Raw genomic sequence first — 24810 nt, forward strand, 5'->3', positions numbered from 1 at the left:
ACCTGCAATGATGAGCAAAACCGTGGCTTGTCTATCACAGGAGGGCTTCCTAAACCATTAAGGCCAGCGTGCAGTTTCACACCTGTTTCAGTCCAGTTTCCAGTTATGTTGTCCTGGATATCTATACTTATATTTTGCCAGTTAAGAACACTGAAAAGCAAACTTGTGCAATGGCCATCAACTATTTTTTCTCCAAACTCAGGTTCTACTAATACCATCCTTGGCACACTCCTTGAAGATACATACTGTTCCTTAGAAGCAGTTTTAATGTATTTTAGAGATGACAGCCTTGGCTTAGAACAAAAACAATTCTATCTTGATCTGAGATAATTTTAAAAGTCTTGTTTAGCCAGGAAGAGATTTCAAACAAGAAACATGGGTAAATCATTTTTACTTACTCCTTGGCAGCTCTAGGCTTCACCCACCACTGCTGACCCAGCACATGTTAACAGCTACCTAAGACTTAATACCTTGCTGCTCTGGCACAAACCATTTCGTGGGTCTTCACAGTCAGATGCTTCCTTCCAGCACCGTTTCACATACTAGACTGACCAACATCTCTTGGGAGATGGTACAGCAGCATTTGCAGGCTGCCTCTTCCATGTTCAGGCGACTTGTATGTTAGCCAAGTTATCACATCCCTTTAAAACATTTAAAAAGGCAATTAAAACTAGGAGGAAAAAAAAGGGGAGGAAGAACCAGAAAGATTAGGACTGAACTTACTGTGCCTTCATATCGCAACAGAGTAATGGGACATTTCTAACAGATCACTGGAAATATCAAGTTATTCGTTGCTATGGTGAAATCAGAAATAACAGTATTTTCAAGGAGAAAACCTTAGCAAGGGAGCTCACATGTTTTATAAAACGCAGACAAGGTTTGTTGAGATGCATGTTTGTCTTGCTCATACAGCCTAAGCAGAAATAGAAGAAAAGCATACAGAAATATTCCTGTCCAAAGCTTGCTGAAAGCCTCCTCCCAATTAAGTCGTGTTTTCTAAGATCAATCTTTAAGCACAGAGAAAAATGGAAACTACAGCATTTTTTTGCTTTGTCTCTTTCAAAACTGTGTTTGCAAGTAAGCTTTGTAGCGTAAATTGCGCTTTCATTTACATCTCTGTCTCTTCAGTATGCATGTCTGTAAATAAGAATGCTATGACTCTAAGTGTTTCTCTGGTCTCAGCACAGATCTAGACTCGGCAGTTTATGGTATACTATCAATCAACAACAGCAGGCCATCAAGGTGGCACCCTGAGACTTCTGCCACTCATGTTTATGTATTTAAAAAGCAAAAGAAAAAAGTCTGCCAGTACAAGTTGTGCATAGCTAGTTGGAAGGTGCTGGGTGTAGTGCTCATGTTACTTATCTCCATCTTTCACCTAATCCACATCCCCCTTGTTTGTCACATATCCCTTGCTTCTCACACCTAAATTAAGATTGTTATTTCTCAGAGGAAAAAACCTCCTCTCTTCCCGGCCCCCCCCCCCCCCAAAGTCTCTGGTTATAAAGAATAAATTTGGGGTGTTATCGTGTCTTTTGACATAAACACAGGATTAAATTTCCTTCATCTAATCAAAACCATCCATGTTGTATCCAGATAACAAGCACAGACCGCTGAACAAATAACATGTTACCTCATTTCCCCAGACAAATACAGGTAACAATTTGAGGACTCATTTGCTTTAGACAAAAAGCCACAATGAACTGTGAATCACATCCTTTGTATTTCACATCCAATCATAATGTAACCTGCTCTTTTTGGATGCAGAACACAATCATTTTAAGAAAAAAATGTACAGGAAAATGTGTATTGTAAAAACAGAAATGTCATACTTGGGAGGCAGCAAGAGTTTATCATCATCGTTTGCAGCCACAAACATTTTTCTTCCCAAATGTTGCAAATGATGGGGTACTTATCCTGCCTTTATAGAATGTTTGCTAAAAATGTGGTTTTTGCTTTCCAAATAATTCTTTTGGTAGCAGACAAGTGCATTATAGCCCTTAATCCAGAAACACTACTCCATTAAAATAACATTTTCACTGTAAATCTGGACAATGGACTCCTCTTTATGCTGATCTAGTCACTGCTATAATATAAATAATAAAAGTAAAATGTATTGAATGGTATTTCCACATCCCTCATGCTTTACCGATAAGTTAGACACATTTTATCTCCTGTTAAAAAATGAAAAATACAACGCTTCTGTATGGCATTCCATAAAGCTGCAAGGACACATTCAGTCATAGCTTACGAAACAATCACATAGTAAACCAAGAGGAAACCTCCTCCCGAGATAGTTAGATAGAACATCTATCAAATATTGCAGGAGTTCTGGTTGGAGGAGACTTGCAGAGTAGTTCAAAGTATTTTAGAAATCCAGTTAACTTGTGCAGCCTCACAGACAGCTCCTCTTGGCGACAATAAAAAACGTAGCACTTCTGAGAAGAATCCAGCAGTCAAGACATTGGAACGTTTCCAGAAAAGAAAGACAATTTGTTCTTGTGAAATGTCAGGTTTGGTGTCACTACACTCTTGACGTACATCTGATAGTTCAGAAATGTAACGCTTACTGGCCTGATCTGGATACTTCGCTACTGTCTCACAAAGTGAAGACCCTGTTCCCCACGATCTACCTCCCTCCTAAAGGGGTACCTTCCTGGAAACAGTCGGAAGGGCTTATGCCACAGACACCTGCATCTCACTGCAATACCTGTTTCTTGCCTGCTTGCGTGTCACAGATGTGAATTAAATGGAGACTGCAAAAGCAATTTTTTCTCTTTGGTTATTAATGAACGACAGAAGCAAGAAGTTCACAAACATCTCTCCCCGTTAATTGGAGAAAACATTAGATGGAGGGGTAAATTGGAGCAAGTAATTTATTTACATCTGTTTTAAGAAGTTTAAATTTGTAAACTTGATATGAAGCATAAAAGCTATACCTACAGTTTACCTAACTACTTCAGTTTAAGAGCTCAAGATGCAAAGAACAGCAGGTCTTACTGCCTGCATTTATTAACTTAAACTAAACAAAGATAACACTTTGCATTTAATGATATCACATGAGATTAGAACTATTCAGAACATGTTGAATTATCTTGATGAGCCTCTGCTCAAGAGAGATTTCCCCAGGAGCATCCAACGCTACTGCTTGTTGTTTTTCGGCAGGTGCTTTGTGGTGGATTTTGACTCACCAGCAGGTGTTCTCCTTTACGAACTGCTGGTGTTTCCAGTATTTGAAACAACTTCTATCTTCTTCTGTGGAACTGGGCCTTTTTCCTCCTAAGCCACCCCACTATTTTCCGTTTATAACACATGGTAAGGGTTACTCCAAGGATGCAGAGAAAAAGAAGACTAAATAATGTTACTCCCTGAATTTTTGCTCCCTGAATGGATGGAGGGGGTCCACTGTCAACGCTACCTCCAAATCCTTCCCGTTCACAATACGGAGGAGCCCAACCATACCTGCAGTGACAGTTCTTATGATTGTTACACACTCCTTTGTCATGACACTTTGACTTGTTACAATCGTAGTTCAGCAGTGATATGCTGGTACATGTCCTGTTGATACAAAGCATATCATTACCACATGGTGTGCCATCTTCCACAGCTCCCACATCAATTATTGGCATCCCTACGTGATAGTCGAGACCCCAACACTTTTTATCTCCAACAGGGGTTTGAACTAGTGTTACGTGGTTCTGCAAGAAAGGCAATTTGTCTATGTTTTCACACTGGATCCTACCACATAAGATATTCTCGATACTGCATTTTATAAAATGGATATTGTTACGAATACCACAATTCCCAAACCGGTCACCTCGAGTATTCACTGCTTTGAAGCAATCTAAAGGAGCAGCCCTGGCTCGTTTGCCAAAGAGGTGCTGGCACTGTTTTCTGTGAGAAGAACATTTTCCTCGATAGCAATAAGCACCACCTTTGCAAGGGGTTCCATCTTGTACGTACGCATCCGGCGGGCACTGAGGGGAAGTGCCATTGCAATACTCTGGGAGGTCACAGTTGCCAGTACTTGATCTGCAGAGCGTTCCTGCTGGAAGGACCCGACAGCTCTTGCAGCATTTTCCCGAAGCACAGACTGAACCTGCAGTAAATGTACAGTTTGGGTGACAACAAGGATCCTTTCTGCAGTTTGATTCTGAACCACAGTCACATTGCTCCCTGCTTTCTACTATCTTATTCCCACAGTATTCATGCTTCAAGGTGTAGAAAGTGCCAGGTGCTGGTGGTTGACGAAGGCAGCTGGCACCACGCCCAAGCAGGTTAAAGTAATCTTTGTAACTGCAGTCACTGAAAGCATCAGTGTCAGCATCGCTTTCGTACATAATACATTTCTTCCGTCTGCATTTACAGCCCTGTTTATCATGGCTCATCCCAAGAGTATGGCCCAGCTCATGGACAAACGTGGTAATAAATGAGGACAACTTCCTATCAGTGAAGGAAGCAACTGCTGATGACCACTGGTTATCACACACAGACCCTAGAAATGCCAATCCCAGGCTCTTTCCAAAACTCTGAAATGCAAATAAGTGAGCAGTATCATGGCGCATCCGTGGAGACAGGTCTGACTTTCGCCATTTGTTAAAGTCATCGAGTGCCTTGGTGACAGAGTTAGTAATGTTTATAAGGTTACTTTTGGTCCAGATCTCCAATCCCACAAGAAACAGCCGAACAGAAAGCTGTTCGTACAGAGCGTCCCCAATGTTGATGATTTCTACAACTTGCCTCAAGACTTCAGATTCGTTCCTGCCCGACTTCACAAACCGCACGTTGTCCACGACCACTACTATCTTCATGTACCTGACATGTGTCCACCAGTCCTTCAGCATCTCCTCCTCCTCCGTCATCCAGGAGGCCTTGAACCAGGGCAGGAAAGCCTTTTGGTGCTGCAGCTGCTCCGGGGTGAGCCCGCAGGTGGGGCCCATGGGGCTGTTGGCCTCCTCCATGCGGTAGAGGATGTGCCGGAAGGCTGGATCATTGGGGATGGGCTCGATCTCATAGGTGCCATCCTCCACCCAGAGCACGCCATGGAGGCCCCTGCCACAGGTGCCGAGGGCCACCAGGGAGCTGGGGCTCCCCTGCACCTCACCTTGGTAGAAGCAGTTGTCCTGCACAAAGGGGTGCTCCTCCCAGCGGGCCCCGTCCTTGCCGTAGGTGACCAAGGTGAAGGGGTGGGAGACCAGGCCCCGCCGGGGCCACAGGCGCAGCACCCACGGCCGCCCCTCCACCTCCAACCAGTAAAAGACAACCAGGGGGTTGGTGTCAGCCCGGGGGCTCAACTGCCGTGGCACTGTCACCCACATGGCGGAGACATGCAGCTCCCCGGACAGGTCCTCCGGGACAGCAGAGCACCCCGCCAGGCCCAGCAGCGCCAGCAGCCCCAGCAGTGCCCCCATCGCCGCTGGCCGGTGCCGCCCCACACCCCGCTTTGGGAGGGGATGGAGCCTGTGAGGGCCCTGCCCCAGGGATAACTGCCCTCAGGCCTCCAACTGCCCCTCGGCGGGAAGGGCCGCAGCTGGGGACGAGCAGCAGCATTGCGGCTGCCTCCGCCCTCCCCCTGTGGAAACGGCGTCCTGCTGCCTGTGGGTACATCTCAGAGGGCTGCGAAGGCACCTCGAGACATCCATCCCCTGCTCTTTGAGCATGTACGGAGGCTCTTGTGGGGAGGAACAAATAAATCAGACTACCACAAGCACATTCCCAGCTTTTTATAGTCTCCATTTTCAAATTAATGGGTGTTTCTCCTTCTGAGCAGACAGTGAGGAGGGGCCTCAGCTCAGCTTCACACTCCTTGTCACGGATGTTTGTGTTGAGCAAAGGGATCATTTGGTTAGACCACAGGGGTGAAAATCTGTTTTAATTGCTCAGAGGGTGGCTTTTACTTCGTTCACTTTTTTTATTAACGGACAATTTGGCAGTGGAGATCAGGAACAGACTATTTCAGCTCAAAAAAGTATTTGGAAAATGAAAAAGTACAGACATACTAGTCTCCTAGCTGGTTACTAGGACATAGCACTCCTTGGTGCCCCTTCTTAACATCTGCCTTACTATAGCTATTACAGCTATACACACACACACCACCCCAAGAAAAAAGTTAGAACCAGGGAGGAATTAACTTCCACTACATTCAATAATACAGAGGCAAACTAATAGCACCAAGTATAAAACCACAAAGCCTGTCTACACCACAGCTGCTACATTCCTGCAGCAACGCACCTTAGTTACAGATGTCACAGCCCTTCTAAAGCTTTGTGCTTGCAGAGCACCGGGAAGAGAGAGCTTACAGGTACATCTACCACTTGGCTGCCATCCCTGTTTTAGGGAACAGCTCCATCAAAACACAGCTATAACACCATGATGTGGACTGTGGTAAGACAGGATGTCCTGTGCAGCACAGCTATGCACACTGGTTTTTTGGCACATAGTGCTGGGATTCGACATAGCCACAGCTGTTATCTTTTGGGAACTCTTCACATCTTTCTTTTCAGCACTGAAAGCATGTCTGGGATGAAGTCCAATCTGCTACAGCCCTTGTCTTTCTCAGCTGCAGGAGGTACACCCTCCCACCACCCCATCTCCATCTTGGGGATCCTGCCACCAACTTCTGGGTGCCGACCCTCTGCCTGGCACAGGCAGCGACACTTAACATTTCAAACTGCCCCAGACAGGCACTGCCCCTCAGGAGGCTGAGGGGAGAAGCCGGCAGAGTGCTCAGAGTGCCTCATGCCCCAAGGTCCTGAGTGGGCTGGTACCCTGAGCTGGGCACACGGCAGACCTAACCAACAGCTGTGGAGTTTACCAACAGTTGTCCAAAAGGGCTTCAGATTCTGTGAATTTGCACCTTGCTCATTCATTGCAAGTGTGGCCAGCATTAGTAGCGTACAGCTTGTAATACAGTACCTCAGATTAAAGGAATCAAGAGGAGGGTGCCTGCTTCTGTTAGGATCCTTCTAGACAGACATCTAGAAGGATCCTTCTAGACATCCATAATTGTATATTGTTTGAAATGTATTACTGCTTTATGTAAAAGTGAACACACCCGTGATCTGTGTTAGCCTTAGATTGATTTTCTTATTAATTTTAAAATCATAGAATCTATTTTCTGTGAAGTCTTTTATGTACAGTTAGTTGTTGAATAATTGTCCACTATTTTTTAAGTATCAGTTTTGCATTCAGGGCTGTGAACTACATTAGATTATGTCTTTTGAAATAAATATAACTCAGACCACAGTAACTACAATAGAAAAATTGTTACATAATCTTTGTGTGTAGTGTATGTAGCACTATTTTAAAAAGCATACTCGTGTTAGGTGATCAAAGTTACAGAAAAGGCCCTACTAAATCACTCAGCCAACTTGCTAGAGACATCTTACCCACCCACCCCCCTACTACTTTCAATATAAACATAAATATATAATTAGGACTAGAAATTACACTGGTGCCATCACTGAATTTATGGCAGGTTATCCTTGGGGGGAAGTGTCAACGTAAGTTTGCGACACTGTGAAACACCTAAGCAAGCTGTTCAGCATCGAGGTTACATAAAAATGGATGATACTGCTGTGGCCAGGTTACCAGAGCCTTGCACCTCCACACTCTGATCAGGTAAAGATCAAAGGGGAGGGAGGGAAAGATTCTTATTATATGACAATGAACAGGTTGGAAGAAAAAATGACTGACCTTACAGTAGAGCAGGAAAAAAAGCATCAAAGTAATCTGTAGGTACTTCGACTGCAGAAACATTTGTTTGGCAGGTGTAACAGGCTTTCTTATGATTCATCAGTGGGTTTCAAATTTTTTCTCAATCTTGTAGCCCTCTAAAATTTCCAGTGACGGTGCAAGGTCCTATGGAATTGAATCCTACCAGCAAAAGGTTTACTTTTCTCACCTTCTGTTGAGTCTTTACAGAATGGTATCACAGAATGACAGAATGGTAGGGGTTAGAAGGGACCTCTAGAGATCATCTAGTCCAACCTCCCTGCTAAAGCAGGATCACCTAAAGCAGGTTGCACAGGATTGTGTCCAGGTGGGTTTTGAATATATCCAGAGGAGGAGACTCCACAACCTCCACAACAGGGCAGCCTGTTCCACTGCTCGGTCACCCTCAGAGTGAAGATTTTTTCCTCATATTCAGGTAGAACTTCCTGTGTTCCAGTTTGTGCCTGTTGCCCCTTGTCCTGTCACTGGGCACCACTGAGAAGAGTCCAGCCCCATCCTCTTGACATCCACCCTTCAGATACTTATAGCATTGATAAGATCCCCTCCCAGTCTTCTCTTCTCCAGGCTAAACAGACCCAGCTCTCAGCCCTTCCTCATACGAGAGAAGTTCCAGTCCCCTCATCATCCTCATAGCCCTCCACTGGACTCTCTCCACTAGTTCCCTGTCTTTCTTGAACTGGGGAGCCCAGACCTGGACACAGAACTCCAGATGTGGCCTCACCAGGGCAGAGTAGAGGAGGAGGATAACCTCCCTCGACCTGCTGGCCTGTTTAGAAACAAGTCACAAAACCCCAGCAGTCTTGTGGACCACAGGTTGAAATCCACTGTCCTGGCAGAAAGAAGTGAAGCCTTCTGATTGTTGGGAGATCAATAATACATCATAACTCATCCCACTACGAAAATTTTTCCCCACCACCCTGTTGTGGTTTAACCTGGCCGGCAGCTGTATCAACCACATAGCTGTTCGCTCACTCCCCCCTTCCCAGGGGGATGGGGGAGAGAATCGGAAAGAAAAAGGTAAAACTTGTGGGTTGAGATAAAGACAGTTTAATAGGACAGAAGTGAAAGGGGAAAAAAAAGAAATAATTATAGTATTAATAATTATAAAAGACTATACAAAACAAGTGATGCACAGCACAATTGCTCACCACTCAGAACCAACGCTGAGCTAGTTCCTGAGCTGTGCACCTCCTGGCCAACTCCCCCAGTTATATACTGAGCATGATGTCACACAGTATAAAATATCCCTTGGTCGAGTTTGGGTCAGCTGTTCTGGCTGTGTCCCCTCTCAGCTTCTTGGGCACCCCGCGCTTCTCCTTGGCAGGGCAGTATGAGAAGCTGAAAAGTCCTTGACTGCTTGGCAACAACTAAAACATCACTGTGTTGTCAACGTTATTCTCATCCTAAATCCAAACCACAGCACTAAGCAGCTGCTAGGAAGAAAATGTAACTCTATCCCAGCTGAAACTAGGACACACCCATAATCTGTGATCCACCTTAGGCTACAAAAGGACACATAAGCGACCATTTGTTTGTTCTGTGCAGGATTACAGGACCAAAGCAACACTTTATCAAAGATTCACCTTCCTCTCCAAGAAAAAAGAAAAACCTTGAATGCTTAGTTATCATAATTTGCTTTGCCATTGAAAACATAAAAAAAAAAATCAGAGTGTATCACATCAGCTTTTGTTCAGAAGCCATCTGTTGGTTCAATGAAGCCACAATCTATTTGCACAACACATCTTCACTACTTTTCTCACAGGTAGCAGCCATGTTGCAAAATAAAGCTAGGATCTCCCCTTTGCCTTATCCCTCCTATTGCCTATACCCTTCTAACCTTGCTCTAAGTACAGCTCGCTCTGCCAAACAACACGTATTGACTGTCCAAACGGCATCTAACTTTCTTTGCTAGGGAAAAGTTACCAAAATACAAAGTATAGGGGTGGAGTAGCAAAGAGGAATGGACAAGAATAACACAGTCTGGTCAGACCTTACTTAGGGAAAAGTTGAAAAACACAATATCTCTGCTACATCTGAGACACCATTAGCTTTGCACAGTGAACTGATGTAGCAAGACTGCCCCTCTTCCTGCAGCCTGGCTGGATTTTTGCATGTATGTGTGCATATACGCACATGTATATACACATATGCATATCTGTTCATGTGCATACACACATTTATATGTACTTTCAGGCTCTCAGAAGAACGTTTCTATTAGAGTTCTAGGTCATTTTTAGCTCCTGCTACCCTGTGATTTAGGCCAAAAGCCCTTTTGAAGTCTGAATGGTTATTATCTAAGAGCAAAACTAGAGACAGCTCTCCTGTACAACCAGATCTCTCCTTTATGCAAAAGAAAGCGACGCACAGGGCAAATTTCAGAACTGCTTGCTTATTTCCCTTTTGTCTATAAGCTTTACAAATACTGAAGGTCTTTTGAAGGACTTTGGACTTCAGCACTGTGGTGGGTTGACCCTGGCTGAGGGCCAGGTGCCCACCAGAGCCGCTCTATCACTCCCCTCCTTCTCTAGACAGGGGAGAAAAAGTACAATGAAAGAAAACTTACGGGTCGAGATAAGGACAGGGAGAGATCATTCTCTAATTATCATCACGAGCAAAACAGACTGAACTTAGAGAGGGAATTCATCTTATTTATTACTAAGCAAAACAGAGTAGAGGAATGAGAAATAAAACCAAATCTTAAAAACACCTCCCCCCCACCCCTCCCATCTTCCCGGCCTCAACTTCACTCCCAGCTTCAACCTCCGCCCCCCCTCAGCGGCACAGGGGGACAGGAAATGGGGGTTACGGTCAGTTCATCACGCGGTGTTTCTGCCACTTCTTCATCCTCAGGGGAAGGACTCCTCTCATCGTTCCCCCGCTCCAGCGTGGGGTCCCTCTCACGGGAGACAGTCCTTCACGGCCTTCTCCAACGTGAGTCTCCTCCATGGGGTGCAGACCTTCAGGAGCAAACTGCTCCAGCGTGGGTCCCCCACGGGGTCACAAGTCCTGCCAGCAAACCTGCTCTGGCGTGGGCTCCTCTCTCCATGGATCCACAGGTCCTGCCAGGAGCTTGCTCCCGCATGGGCTTCCCACGGGGTCACAGCCTCCTTCAGGTGTCTCCACCTGCTCCAGCATGGGGTCCTCCACGGGCTGCAGGTGGAATCTCTACACCCCCTCATCCTTCCTCCATGGGCTGCAGGGGGACAGCCTGCCTCACCATGGTCTTCTCCACAGGCTGCAGGGGAATCTTGCTCCGGCGCCTGGAGCACCTCCTCCCCCTCCTTCTTCACTGACCTGGGTGTCTGCAGATGTTCTTACATCTTCTCACTCCTCTCTCTGGCTGCAAAAAGCCCTCTCTAACTGTTTTTCTCTTTCTTAAATATGTTATCACAGAGGCGCTGATTGGCTTGGCCTTGGCCAGCGGCGGGTCCGTCTTGGAGCCGGCTGGCATTGGCTCTATCAGACACAGGGGAAGCTTCTAGCAGCTTCTCACAGAAGCCACCCCTGTAGCCCCCCCACTACCAAAACCTTGCCACGCAAAACCAACACAAGCACTCAGGCTCCAAACCAAGCGACAGTGTATAAATACCAGAGAGAAAAAGCTTAGATTCTCATACGCTGAAAAACATTACTGACTAGAAGATAGCTGCTTAACAGCTTCTTGACAGTAAATTACATGGAATTTAACAGTACTATCTGGCATAACATCACTTAAGTCAATATCAAAGCTTACTTAACTAATGACATTATTTTAGAATATCTTGTCAGCAAGTAACAGGATCAGAAGTTGTTTCAGTCCCTCATGTGGCAAACTTTCAGCACTGAAGGACAGCTCCTAACAAATCAACACACTCATTGGTAACATCCCTTACTGCTTTATAATACAATTCAGGAAAAGATCATTCCCCTGGAAAAGGCTTATCACATTTCAAATGCATTGTTTCCTGCATGGAAGCCATTTTCTATCCTCTCAATAGCTTAGATGCTGGCACTTTACCTCAGGTGGTATCAGACCAGAAATCCATCCTTTTTAATGCCCTCTGACACCAGCCATATCAGACATTTCTGCAGAAAACAAAAGGCTGTTAAGAGATGCAGACATGAGGACATTCTGCCCCTTCAAGTTCCACTCTCACTTCTGAATCGGCTCAAATTATGAGCATGGAATATAACGATTCAGTCTAAATGTAACTCCAATTCAGCTTCATTAACTTGTCCCTCTATTCTTGTACTACAGGACAGAACGAGTCTTCTACTTTCGTACTTGCTTCGCAGTACTCAGTTTTATAAAAACTCAATATTTGTCTTTTCTTTCCTAAGGAACTAAAGTCTTGGTCCTCCCAAAGGCTTCATAGGAGAAACCTTCTCCTCCTCGTTTTATTGACCTTGTTCAAACTGCTCTACTTTAGAATTCTCTTTCAGACATAGAGCTGTAGAACACACTATTTCAGGTGAAGTCCAGTGACTGATAAAATACTTTTCTCATACTATGTGTTCTAGCATCCATTTTTGACCACAGCTGTATGTGCCTTCAGCAATAAGCAAGATCTCTCTCTTCTGTTAGTAATGTTAAATCTTTCCTTGGTGTATGAGTAGTTAATTTTTCTCCCTCAAAAAAACAAACAAACAAAAAACCCCATAAAAACCCACCCTAGATCTTCATTACTGTACAGTCTAGTTATCCTTCTTGCTTAAGTTTTTCCAAATAACATACAGGTTCTTAGTAATACGAATATCTACAGAGAAATTCAGCTCCTTTAATGGCCATTTTCCAAGGACTTTATTCTGAACATCATAAATCCAGCAAGGACTCTTGAGGTTCCTCACCACTCATACCTCATTTCTGGAGATCCCTCTTTCCATCATGGGGGTGGATGAGATGATGGCTTTGGTGCTTCTTGAGCTCCTTACTTTCAGAGGAATTTCTTTAATACAATAAAGAATCAACACCCTTTTCTAAGTGTATTCATGCTACCTTGTAATTATTCAGTGCCGAATAATTAGCTCTGTCTTGTTTTGAGCATCCCAGAATAACTGCTTTCTATATCTTCACTTGATTTAAGAGTTTACACTAGCTTATTATCTATTTCTACCACCATTTCCAGAAATAGCTGTTCAAACTTAACCGACATGGTATGAAATAAAGCTAATACACACTTAAGTATACCAACACATGAATTTTAGGTCTGTTTCTGCATCAACAGCAAGCAGTTATTGGCTTATCTACATCTTTAACGTTACAGCTTTGGATTACAGGACAAAAGTTACATGGGTCCTTCCATCATTCAGTAGCTACCCAGTCAGAGCTGTTTATTAATTACTAAAACAGGAAGAGAGTCTCTTATAACCTTAAAATAAATTTGACACAGCTATCCAAGCATACCTTAGTCTTCCTACTATCTACATTTTGTTTGCTATGTACAGACTTTTTTCTTGCTTGCTACAGTTTACTAAAAGAAAGCAGGAAACAGTGGTGAAGAGAAAGCAAGCTATTTCAAGGATTGCTCCATTACTTCAATGAAAAAACAAAAACCAAACCAACAGTAATTTCTTTGCAATAGATGACTTTGAATTTTTCTGGGGGGGGTGGGGGGGTGGGAAAACCAAACCCAAAAATGGTTTGTGTAAGCAACATGCTTAAGTAGCGAAGTTTGTAGCTATCAGTGATGTTTCTCTTCCACTGCCCTACCTCCACAGGTCTAAAAGGCAGATGACTAATCAAGGTGATCAGATGCAGCAAGAAAGTGCTAGAAGCACAGAAGAGGAGATGTAATTGATATATTTGAGTTACAGTGAAAAAAAGGAGAAATATAAACATCTTCACTGAGTGTGCAACAGCAAGACATTTTAGCCTGTTTTATGTCATCATCCATCTCTCTCACAGAACACTAGCTTTTTTATTATAAAAGACCAGCTTAGCCATTAAGCAAAATGAGTGCCCAAGAACATTTAGAGACTGTGAGCAATCTGACATCTAATTACACGGATTTATCAAATCTTTTATCTGTATCCCAAGCATACTAAAGGCATAGCAATTTATAGGAGGCAGCCTAAATCTTTAAGTTGAACTTTTCTTCCTCAAAATAGCACACAATATATTCCAATATCCAAGAAAAAAAATGCAGTCAGCACATATGGCATATTTGCTACTAACAAAGTAAGCATTTAAGAAAGGCATTCCAGCAGCCAGGAGTTTTATTTGCCAAGAATTCAGATTATTCTTTTTATATAAAAGTTTTTTCCTTTTTACATAGGAAACCAACACACAATGGATGCAAGTTTGTAAAGATTTCAGGAGGCTGCAAAATATGCCCATGTAAAAACCATTCTTGGAAGCCAACATTCAAAATAAACACCACCTTTGAGGCACCTCATATCCCAACATTAACATTTGTATGACCAGTTTCTACAGAAAAAGCTGTTACAGGGACTTCAGTCCCCACACTGTCAGTCTTGGTGGAAGAGCTTAAATATAAAGAAAGGGGAGAAAGAATCTCCTGTTTTCCAGGTACCGACTAATCCAGATGTGTAAAAACTTCTCCCTTCACTGGAGTCTCATCCGTTTTTCAGGTGGTCCTTTAGTGCCAGCACTCTGCTGAGCATTCTTTACAGTCTCTTTTTCCTCTGGCTTGACAGCTTCAGGGGCTGGTTCTGGTTCCTTCTTGATTTGATCCACTTAAGAAGTAACAGCAAAAGAAAGTTAAACCTCCAATTTTTATTCCTAAAATACCGTTCAGAATACTTAGAAAATATTGTTGATATCAAAGGGGCAAAATTAATTTGAAAGGTATAAGAATAACCAAGCACAAAATTCATACCTTACCTATATGAGTAAAAGCGGAATAGATTAAGAGATACAGTTCATGCCTTTCCTGTTCTGAGGTTGCTCACAATCAACTCAAAGGCTTCACATGCTTTCTTGAGCTTGTAGCACTATGAAAAGTGACTAAGATGCTGGACTGACTAAACTGTTACCTCATTCACCCTTTCACCCTCCTCCTACTTCAAAGGCCGTTTCTTGCATTTGGACTTTCAGGCAATACAGTTTTACAGACAGAAAGGGCAGGAGTAGAATGCACATTTTGTTTCAGTCTCACTCAGGCTGTCACAGAGAATTCTTACCTAGCACTTTGCACAATTAGGCAATGCCAGAATTCCTAACCACCTCAGTAGCAGCAGCAAGGAGCTTACATGGCAACTGGAAGACACTGCTATATACAGCCTATTTTTTAAGTCTTGTGAGAATATTAGAGTTTTACCTGGGATAGGCTTTTCTCCAGGCTTTTGCTGTGGGGGGGAGAAGAAAAAAAAAAAAAAAAAAAAGGCAACACATCAGTGGAACCAAAGTCATAACTTAACCCTTCCCACTATTCATATAGGAATATAAACCAAGCAATGTGCTCTTATACATAACAGTTGAGGGTAAAAGGGATCACTAAATACACTTTAAACAAAATCCAATTAATATAACATCCATTTTTTCCTCTGACAACTGAAAAGCACTAAAGCAAGAAATAAAATACACAGTTAGCCAGTTTTTCCCACATCTGAGGAGTAAACAGTTCTGTGAGATGCTGTAAACATAATTTCCTTTGTTCCCAGCAGAAAACCTGGTGGAACAAATAGCTACTAGACACTATCAGAGGTAATCAAAACAACTTCATAGAATGTCAAGAATTTCCATGCTAATTAGTGAGCCTCCAGAACAATGGAGTAAATAAAACCAAGTAACTGTGGTGGCTTGATTGAGCTCACAAAGCAGGAAACTGGAAGCAAAAGCAAGATCTGACAACTGACAAGAACAGACCCTCTGTGATTAGATAAGGAATTTGTGTAATAAATTTGACCTCATGGTTTTGCCAATGTCTTAATGACTCCTGCAATTACAAAGGGGAATCCTACACGCCAATCAGAGCCCTCCATTTCAAATTTATTATCTAATCCATGTTACCATTGCAGAAAGCACACAAAATTCCCATTCAGTTTCAGCTGTTCAAGTACTTATGACTGCCTCAAGTTTTAAGTAAGTCACAGTAATACTATGGCTTCTAAGTGTCATACCTGAACAAATCTGGGTGGAAACTTTTGTCTTAGGTCTAAAAGCAATGCATCTACCCGTTGTCTTTGGAAAATAGAACTTGGTTCTTCTTTCTTCTTGGCTTTCGGTTTAGTTTTCTCTGCAAGTCACAGAAATGTAAGAGAAAGCTGTATTAAGAGGTCTGTTCTCTTAGCAGCTTGTTGTTGTATGACAAGTTGGTATTTATCTCTCCTCTAAACTTCACCTACGTTTTCCCTTTGACATCAGGTTGGGTTTTTTCTTTTTGTGGAAGACAGATTAAGGACAATTCTTACCTCCTGACAAACTGGTTTGGGTTCTGAAAATGTACTTTGGTCTTCAGTGGGTTGAAGAATTGCCTACTTTGTTGACACATGGCTCACCATTTTCATCTCCCACCTATGCCTCAATGTTCATCCCCACCAGCACAGAAGAACAAGATTCCTTCCACCTGACAGGGAACACTAACTTACCCTTCAGACAGACACTTAACCTGATCTCTAGACCATCACTGTGCATTGCCTCAAGCTTTTCCCTACATTACCTTCCCCTCTCCAAAAGTACACAGGAGCAACTAGGAATCATACCTCGTTCTTCTTGGTCTTTGAAATGCCACCAGTAGCCCTTGGACGGGTGATAGCGACAGTAGGACATAGCTTCTTCAAAAGCAGACTGAATTCCATGCACTGCAGTGAGCTTTCAGAACAAGAACATAAGGCAGTGTTCAGAATTTAAGGACAAAATACAATAATTTCTTGAAAGCAGGGATTTTAGAATTAGTATTCTATAATTCTTGTTCTGGGAAGGGAACTTGGGACATCTAGTTTTGGATCAAGAATGTAATCTCTTCAACAGGTTCTTACAAGACCTTTTCTGAAGTGCTTTTCTAAACTGACAGAGAAAAACTTGCAAAAGTAGTAGTTTACTAGAACAGAAGAAATCAAAACAAACCCGAATATCCAATTTAAAAATAAATACCACATTAACTTAAAAACATAAGCCTCATTTAAAGAGAAATATTACCTTACCTTAAGATTAACATTCCAAAGCAAGTTTCACTGGATATGTATTTAATTAGTATTTCCTATGTATTCGTCATGCAATTTTTTTCTTTTGATTGTTCAAACCTCATGCTGTTCTGCCAATTGTGTAGCTTCAGTTTTTTTGATCTTTCATCCTTAAACAATGTGTCCTACTTTTTGAACCATACTGCATTCTCCCAGGATCTTTCATTTCCATGTGGGATGCACACCATATTAACCAGTGGGGTTTAGTTTAAGTTACTGTATAATACACAAGATCTTTCCTCAAAAGGAAAGGGATTTAAACAATCTGGGGAACAACCAGAAGTAAAAGCAGATACAAACTGGTATACATGAAACACACAGAACACTTACAACTCTGGAGTTAATGACAGACCCTAAGTCAGGTGCCTGATAAATCACTCCAGCAATAATATAGTAGTCGGCCAATGGAATAGCTGTGGGGAAAAAAAAATAAAAAAGGCAGGATCAATTTAAAGCTTGGGCTGAAGACTGCATATTTGTTGCTGAATTTCAGTAGTAACAGCAGGAATTGCAATATTAATCTTATCACCAAATTTTCTCTTTTTAACCTTTTCCTTCATAGTGCTTTATTTGCACCTTAGCCACAGACTGATGGGGGGCGGGGGGGAAACTCAAGGTCTCTTTTACAGATAGAAAAGCATCAGCTTTAAGTCCTGTCCTACTGCAAACAAATAACTGACCTTGCAAGAGTTGGGGTTTTCAGAGCTACAAGAGGAGTCAAATGAATTGCACGGGAAGTAGTTCCACTTGCCTTTGCTACCGGTAGAAACCCACAACCACATAAGATCTCATTCTTCCAGCATCAGCTTTCTCCAACTTGTACAGTCCTCTTAGCTAGATTTCCTAGACCCAATGGCAGCTAAGCACACACAGAGCATGCCTTTCTAAATTAATAACATTCTGACAAAAAAAAAAAGACTACTTTCCAAAAACATTTGCTAAATCAGATCTGAAACCTCTAACTGACCAATCAAAAATTCTTGTTCATTAGAGCTGCAGTGCAAAGGAACATCACAATTGCCTCCATAATACCCTGCCAAGCATTCTTCAATTGAGAAACTGTAGCAATACCATCAGCTTCACATTCCTAAGGATCTTACCTGCACACACATTTGTTCCTGTTCCTCCATCTGTATTAACACATTCTGCCTCAACCTTTTTACTGACAAGACCCAATTCATCCAGTACTTGCATTTTATGAAGCTTGGACACCTGCCTAAATTAACAGACCAAGACCGCTGGGTGCACAGTACTCACTTCTCAAAAAAAGAAAAAAATAAAGAGGGTTCTCAGCATTTCCTTAGAAGCAGAGCAAGACACAGAACAGCAGCTTTACTATCTCACAGCTCTCTACCAGAGCAGCCTACTTTCCGAGACACGTAACTCTCCCTAATCATTGGATCTAAAGATTTTTCCAAGATCACTTCAAACAGGCAAAAATTTGGCTTAAAGAATTTAAAATATAAATATACTTTTTTTGAAAACCACGCAGAAGTCCTAAGACAGCCCTGCACCAGTTCTCAGCACTCAACACTAGCTGTGAACTCATAAAATCTTCGTTTTCCACCCCCATTCTTGCGTCTCAAATAGACTAATATTTGTACCATGATAAAATGAAACACATGGGTAACACTTTAGCTAGGGAACTATGCGATTCAATCAAGGTACCTAGCATAAACCGTACAGTCACATTGGGGAAAAATGTTACCAAACAAGTCCCAGTTAAGTTCCACCAAACATACATTTGCATTACAATAAAAGTCTGAACACACATATGGAAACCCCAACACTCCTCTTATCTAAAAAGTGTCAAAACAGGAAATTAAGGGCTGCATATTTCCATACACACCTTTTGAAAGCTAGATTCAAAACCTTTAATAAAGAAACAATTAAAAAAATCTATTAAAGAAGGAATCATGTATGGTTTTTTTCAGTATGGAACTGCAATGTAAAGAGGCCATCACCTGATATAAGCAAATAAGAAGCATTGCTAGACAAGGCAAAGTCCTGTACAAGACCAAAATGCACATGCAGAGCCTAAGTCACTAAAAAAAAAAAGTTAAGTAACTAGCATTAACCCTGCCTTTCTTTTCTATAAAGCTGACTCTTAAATAACCTAGATTATTTTACATATACATGCAGTAAACACAGAAAGCAGTTCAATAACTACTGAAATGTGGCTTTTAATTAATCACACACAAACAAATCTGAATGCCAGCGACATGCAAATGAAAAAAAAAAAGCTAAGGTATTTCATTTAAAACTTGGAAAGGTCATCAGTGACACTGTAAGAAGGAGCGATGCTGTTGTCACAAGATTCCCCTCACAATTCCAGAATACTCAGTTCTCAGAGGAATAACCAAAACAAGCATTTGCGGTATCTCACGGTCATTTTTCACATGGGTCGTTGTCTTCTACTGACAAGATCCTACTCAGCAGTATAACCAATCCACAGTTGAAGGTGAAAATAGTGCAGAATAAGAGTGACATGACACAAACAGAAGCATGAATGATCCCTTTCCCTAACTAATGGAAATCACAGTTCTCCAAAAATACATGAATCATATACTAGCCACTTCAGATTATTAGCTCAAATTAAACTAAGCTCATCAGCCCCAAGCAAGGATACCATTAGCCTTATATTCAAATAATTAATATGAAAACTCTTGCATAGCCTAACAGATAAATATGACATGGCATGAATGCTATTATCAATTCCCCATGGCAAAATATACCACAGGGCAGCACTTTCTCATTGCACTCTTCACATTCCACCACAAGATGGCAATCCCTGCTATTAGCACACTAGAGGTCACTCTGCTAGACCCCACCACAAAGCCTTACACCCTTTTATTTAGATTTAAGATAAAGACACGAAAAGAAACCAGAAGTGCTTAAACACAAATTAGGAACAGATAAAAGCGACTAACTTATCGACCTTCTCAACAGTGACAAGAACTGAGTGACCTTACCTTGTGTTGGAGATTGCCTTTGCTGCTTTCGGATAATGAAGAGAATGGGCTCTTGAGCATGAAGAAGTATGTACTCCACTCCAACCATCTGGCTGAAAAACAAGCAACCAGAGTAAGTATCTTCCTCAAAGTAAAATCTGTAGGATGTGAAGAGCTACCAAAGGGTCTGGCAGCAAAGGGATGAAGTTCTGATGCTTTGGAAGCTCTTAGATGTATTGTGCAGTAAAGGTGGGCATAGGATTTCCCGAGCTAGCTATCAAAACCTAGTTGCATATACCAAGGGAGTTACAACAACCTGACACAATATCTAAGCAGAACACATTAGCAAACAAACACATAGCAAAAAAGGTAACAATCTATCATCATAGAGATATCATTTAAACACAGAAACAAAGGATCAGCATATGATGTGACCATCTGTGTGTCTGATGTGAAAGCCGCTCTGCAACCACATCTGAGCACAAGTGACTTTACCAATGAACTTTTAGCTCAGCTTGCACACTCCCAATCATATCGTGGAGTCTTTAAATAGTTCTCAAACATCTCACTTGTGCTCAGTGTAGCAGATGGGGAACTGCAAAGAAAGTTAACTTGTGCATGCTGCAATCTCATTACACAACCATCTGTGATCAGTTTATTTACAACACTCACTACTTTTATTATCCATACTAAAAAGCCATCTCTTTGGAGGAATTATGCACTAATTATGGCACAGAGCCAGTGGGATATGGAAACACAAACTATTTATGAACTCAAAAGTATCCCCTAACATAAACACTATTCACCATAGAAAAACATTTAACTACATTACCACTGTTGGGTTCTGTTGAGCTGGGAGGATGAGAGAAGGCAGCTTTTCTAAATCAGAGAAATATCTAAAAGGTGATTTACTGGAATCTCAGAACATACAGAGAATCCTTCATGTTTAACACCTCCTTGAAATGGCATAAGAGGAAGTACAAGACATCCAAATACAAAAAAAGCTGGGCTCCCTGGCAAGTCGTGGGACTAAAAACTACAGAACAGGAGGTTTCCAGCATGCTTCCATTCAACCATCAAAGCCTCTCGATGGAAGGACAAAGGACACTGCACAGGAAGCAGTTCCAAATTACAACTTACTTCAAATGATCCAAGGTCATCCGCTGCATTTTGACAACTTCATTGTTACACGTTCGGTCATAGAATGGGTTACTTCGCTCTGAGAAATAGTCCAACACACTCCCATTGTTTAATATCGGAATCCAGGAACTGTCAACCCAGGAAATTCCCAAGAGATTATCTGGGAAGAGAAATCTACATTGAGTACCAAAGCAGACAGAAACACTACAAATACCTCCAAGAGTAAATTGCCACCAGTTAATGATTCTAGCAGGAGAAGGAGGTAGAACACAGCCTCACACAAACCAGTTCTAATTAAAAACGTGTTTCATAGACTTCAAATAATAATTGATACCCTTCAACCTTCTGCAGTTCTGTTGTAGGTACACAACAGAAATATAGGGGGTTTTTATTATTGCTCTTTTCTTTCCCTGACCATTAGCTGCTGGTATACCTTTATGTCTCAAGAACATGAGCAGTGTCTGTGTGCACTGTGTTAGTGGGAGTTAATTTGCTCTGATTCTGTTTATTATTATCATACTACATCTACTCAGTAGTGTTATATACAGTTTATTTTATGAACCACAGCATGAGCTGAGTAGAAAGACAATTCAGAGCATGGTTCCTTTCAAAAGCTAGGTCTCTGGTAAGTTGAATTTACTAAACTAGGTTAGAATCATTTACGGGGGGCAGGGGGGTGATACACCCCACACTAAATCTGAGCCTGGTCATGTTTAAAACAGTTTATTTCTTACAAAAATGCTGTCTTTGGGCAGATGTTTCCTAGTGGTCTTGAACAAGAGATTCTATTCCTGACTCTAAAATTAATCTGCCAAACTGCCTGCAGCAAATTACTTATTCCATAACTCAGTGGATATCACAGAAATCCAACTACAATTATATATAAAACCAAGCTTTTAAAATGAAACATACTCTATAACCTGCAAATCGCTGTATGTCAGTCAAGGTCCTACAGATTTTGGGACATTTGACTTAAAATCTGTAGATTTTATTATCACACTGCAGCAAAAAGATGTTCCTCAAGCAGACCAAAGAAACCAGTGTCAACAATTGGTTCCACAGTCAACAAATCCATGAGGCACCTTGAAAAGCACCCTGAAATTAATCTATTTCAAATCACAGCAGCAAGTGGAATTTCCAAGACACAAGAAAGCAGGAAAAAAAGGCACGCATTGTTTAGAACTCAAAAACATAAGTGATGGGAAGTCATTGAAGACTGAATGAAGAACTGAAATTCTCTTCTCACAGGAACCATTCCCTTACGTTCGCGCATTATATACATACCCAGAACTCCTACTCATCATGCCACTGTGAATATTTTACTTCTGCAACAACTCTGCATGCTCGAGGATGACTGGATCAGTTCCAAAAATGTCAGCTCATATACTATTAGCAGCTTCTCTGAGGAACAGTTAATAAAGTAACCCTAGCTGCCCAGCAAACCAGGAAAAATGCAGCAGAAATAGTCATGTGTAAACCATTTTGCCTCATTAATCTCAGAATTGCCAGTCTAACTCTTTCATAGAACGGCGAGCGGGGAGAAGTCGAGGCATTCATGTTATTTCACATACAATATTCTCTCGCCTCACTATAAAAAAGCAAATCTCAGAAATACAGCACTAAGATCCATCATTAAGCACCCAAGTTGTGGTAATGCTGATTATGCTAAATGCCTTTCAAAACAAAAAAACAAGCCTTCCTTCCCAACAAACCCAAAATCTTAAGTGCTTGCATTTTTGCTATAATAAATTCTCATATTACATTTCAAATATAAACTTTTCTTGCTTGTATGATTAACAATAACTACATTTCTCAAGAGGAATGTCAGACAAGCTTCATAACTATATATAGAGTTATAAAGCTGCATATAAATTGATAAATGTATCATAAACTGAAATATAAAGTTATGCTTTAAGGCTCAATTACCCATAGCTGATTAGTGCCAGTATTTATAATTGCCTTTATAACTAGCAAGGTTGTTCTCTTGAACTATTCTTGGAAAAAAGGGGAGGAAGAACAAAACCAGTCATGAACCTGATATGCCTGTTATTCCCACTAAGAAGGGAGTACTTCTGTTTATTTTGGGTATGAGGGAAAAAAGGGATGGTTGTTCTGCTTCCCTGCTCCTTTCAAAAACAGGACATCTTGGTCAAAGCATTTTTTGTGGAATTTGCATCACAAATGCAAAAATAAACTGCTTGTCACAGTCATGCCAATCTGCCATGAATGTCAAGACAATTTGGGAGACAAGACAGCAAACCATGGCAAAAAATAAGAGGAGAGCAGTTCACACAATGTGCTGTACCTGGCCTTGCCAGCTAGATAGCCCAACACTAGGCTTTGACAAACTGAGAGGAACAGTAAAATAGTGTGATAGCTTAAAAGTAGAAGTATGCCTCATAATCTACTTAATATATTAAATCATATTAGATAAAAGCCTTTGAGGGAGCTTAAACGATCTGGATTAAGACAGCAGGTTCTCACACTTGCTAATAACTTAATACAGCACTCCTCCATTAATTGTCCACATAGCTCCTTGCTGCAATCTGAAACAAGGCAGTCAGAAAAGAGGACTGCAGACATCATTAAGTAAGAATTTTAAGAAAAAAGGAGAAAACTTCTGTGGCATTATCAAAATTAACCCCTCACAAGCTTTTCCTAAATATCTGCTCTTCATCATTCTCCAAGACTCCATCACACAAGCTTTTAGTGTGATTCCATTCAGATACCCTTATGGAGGAAAACAATTTCCTTTCTCAGGTACTTTCAATCCCCTCTTCCTCCTCAAAGTTCAAACTCTTCACAGCAATTTAACCTGTATTTTGTTTACAACGTAAACCTTTTTTAGTGCTTCATTCAAATATCACTCCTCCTTCTTCAAAACATTCTCTCCTTCTATTCATATCCCTTGAATTCTCAACCCAACCTTTCTCATTCTCAGTTACTTCAGCTTTCTCTCTGTTTTTTCCAACACCTGGCGTGTCCCATCACATCCACCTGAATCGCTGTTAAGATTACCAGCCTAACTCACCGCTTTGGTCTTGTGGGAGTCCCACACCTGCCAGCGTTTCCCACTCTTCCACACACTTCAGGGCTAAAACTCTATTTTTTAGCTGTTTCCTTATGTTACTATCTCACCCCAGAACCCCCTAATTCCCCCTGAAAAGACAGAAGCGTACCAGATGGGAGGCTTGTCTTTCCCAGGCAGCCCTGAACACACTCTGTCCAAGAAAATCGCTTTTTGAACAGTTTTTCCTCCCAGTTCCTTCTCATGACATTGATGGATCAGCAACGCCACTAATCTCTCTTGCGCGGAGTTTTAAAGACATACAAACAAACTCAGCAGCTCCGCTGCCCCTACAGAGCACTAAAGGGAAGCAGCTCGATTACCCTCGCACCTTTGGCAACACCAGTCACTTGGACGCTCCTCGGAGCGAGTACTATTAGCACAGCAACCTCCAGGACGGCGGCATTACACCAACCTCCTCCCTCAGCCGCTGCTGCCCCGGGGCAGCCAGGCCCGCCGCGCTCTGCCCCACGGACCGAGCTCACCCCTTCGCGCTCCCCGCGGCGCCCAGACGCTCCCACCGGCGGAGCTCAGCCCAGGGCGACGGACAAGGCCCACAGCTCGACGCGGAGCTGCGGGAAGAGCACCCCACCGGCCCGGGCCCGCTAGCGGGGAGCCCCGAGTGCCCGCACAGCCCCGGTCCTACCTCGGATGTCCACAGCCGCCATGGCCGCGCAGCTCACTTCCGCCCGGCGCCCTGACGGGGAGGAGGCGAGCACAGGAAGCGGGGTAGAGCGGCGCCGGCAACAGAGACGAGCGCCGAGAGCGGCTCCGTGCCCGGAGGCGGGACGGGAC

The 24810-nt window shown here is 42.3% G+C and overlaps 2 protein-coding genes across 2 annotated transcripts; both read right to left on the bottom strand.

Annotated features, from left to right (window-relative positions):
• Positions 1–1159: 1159 nt before the first annotated feature.
• LOC104641798 (disintegrin and metalloproteinase domain-containing protein 20-like) lies at positions 1160–7365 on the bottom strand. The gene has a single exon (XM_010310553.2). It carries the CDS (start codon positions 5409–5411, stop codon positions 3246–3248), a length of 2166 nt encoding a protein of 721 aa, XP_010308855.2. The 5' UTR covers positions 5412–7365; the 3' UTR covers positions 1160–3245.
• A 6131-nt stretch (positions 7366–13496) lies between these two features.
• MED6 (mediator complex subunit 6) lies at positions 13497–24798 on the bottom strand. The gene is made up of 8 exons (XM_075754250.1): positions 24662–24798; positions 20949–21108; positions 19830–19921; positions 17188–17270; positions 16378–16486; positions 15796–15911; positions 14994–15021; positions 13497–14409 (listed from the first exon to the last, which is right to left on the bottom strand). The coding sequence occupies exons 1-8, from the start codon at positions 24681–24683 to the stop codon at positions 14279–14281; spliced, it is 741 nt and encodes a 246-aa protein (XP_075610365.1). The 5' UTR covers positions 24684–24798; the 3' UTR covers positions 13497–14278.
• Between the last annotated feature and the right edge of the window lie 12 nt (positions 24799–24810).

The sequence above is a fragment of the Balearica regulorum genome, chromosome 5 (assembly GCF_011004875.1).
Source record: "Balearica regulorum gibbericeps isolate bBalReg1 chromosome 5, bBalReg1.pri, whole genome shotgun sequence".
Taxonomy (NCBI): domain Eukaryota; kingdom Metazoa; phylum Chordata; class Aves; order Gruiformes; family Gruidae; genus Balearica; species Balearica regulorum.

What these genes read in the sequence shown, in the direction of transcription:
- MED6 (XM_075754250.1), bottom strand. Translation starts at nt 24,683, where the DNA reads ATGGCGGCTGTGGACATCCGAG. An exon ending in CAAAGACCAAGAAGAACGAG is followed by an intron (nt 15,912 to 16,377) that starts GTATGATTCCTA and finishes TGTGACTTGCAG; the next exon opens with AGAAAACTAAACCGAAAGCC. An exon ending in TTCCACCCAGATTTGTTCAG is followed by an intron (nt 15,022 to 15,795) that starts GTATGACACTTA and finishes TCCCCCCCACAG; the next exon opens with CAAAAGCCTGGAGAAAAGCC.
- LOC104641798 (XM_010310553.2), bottom strand. Translation starts at nt 5,411, where the DNA reads ATGGGGGCACTGCTGGGGCTGCTGGCGCTGCTGGGCCTGGCGGGGTGC.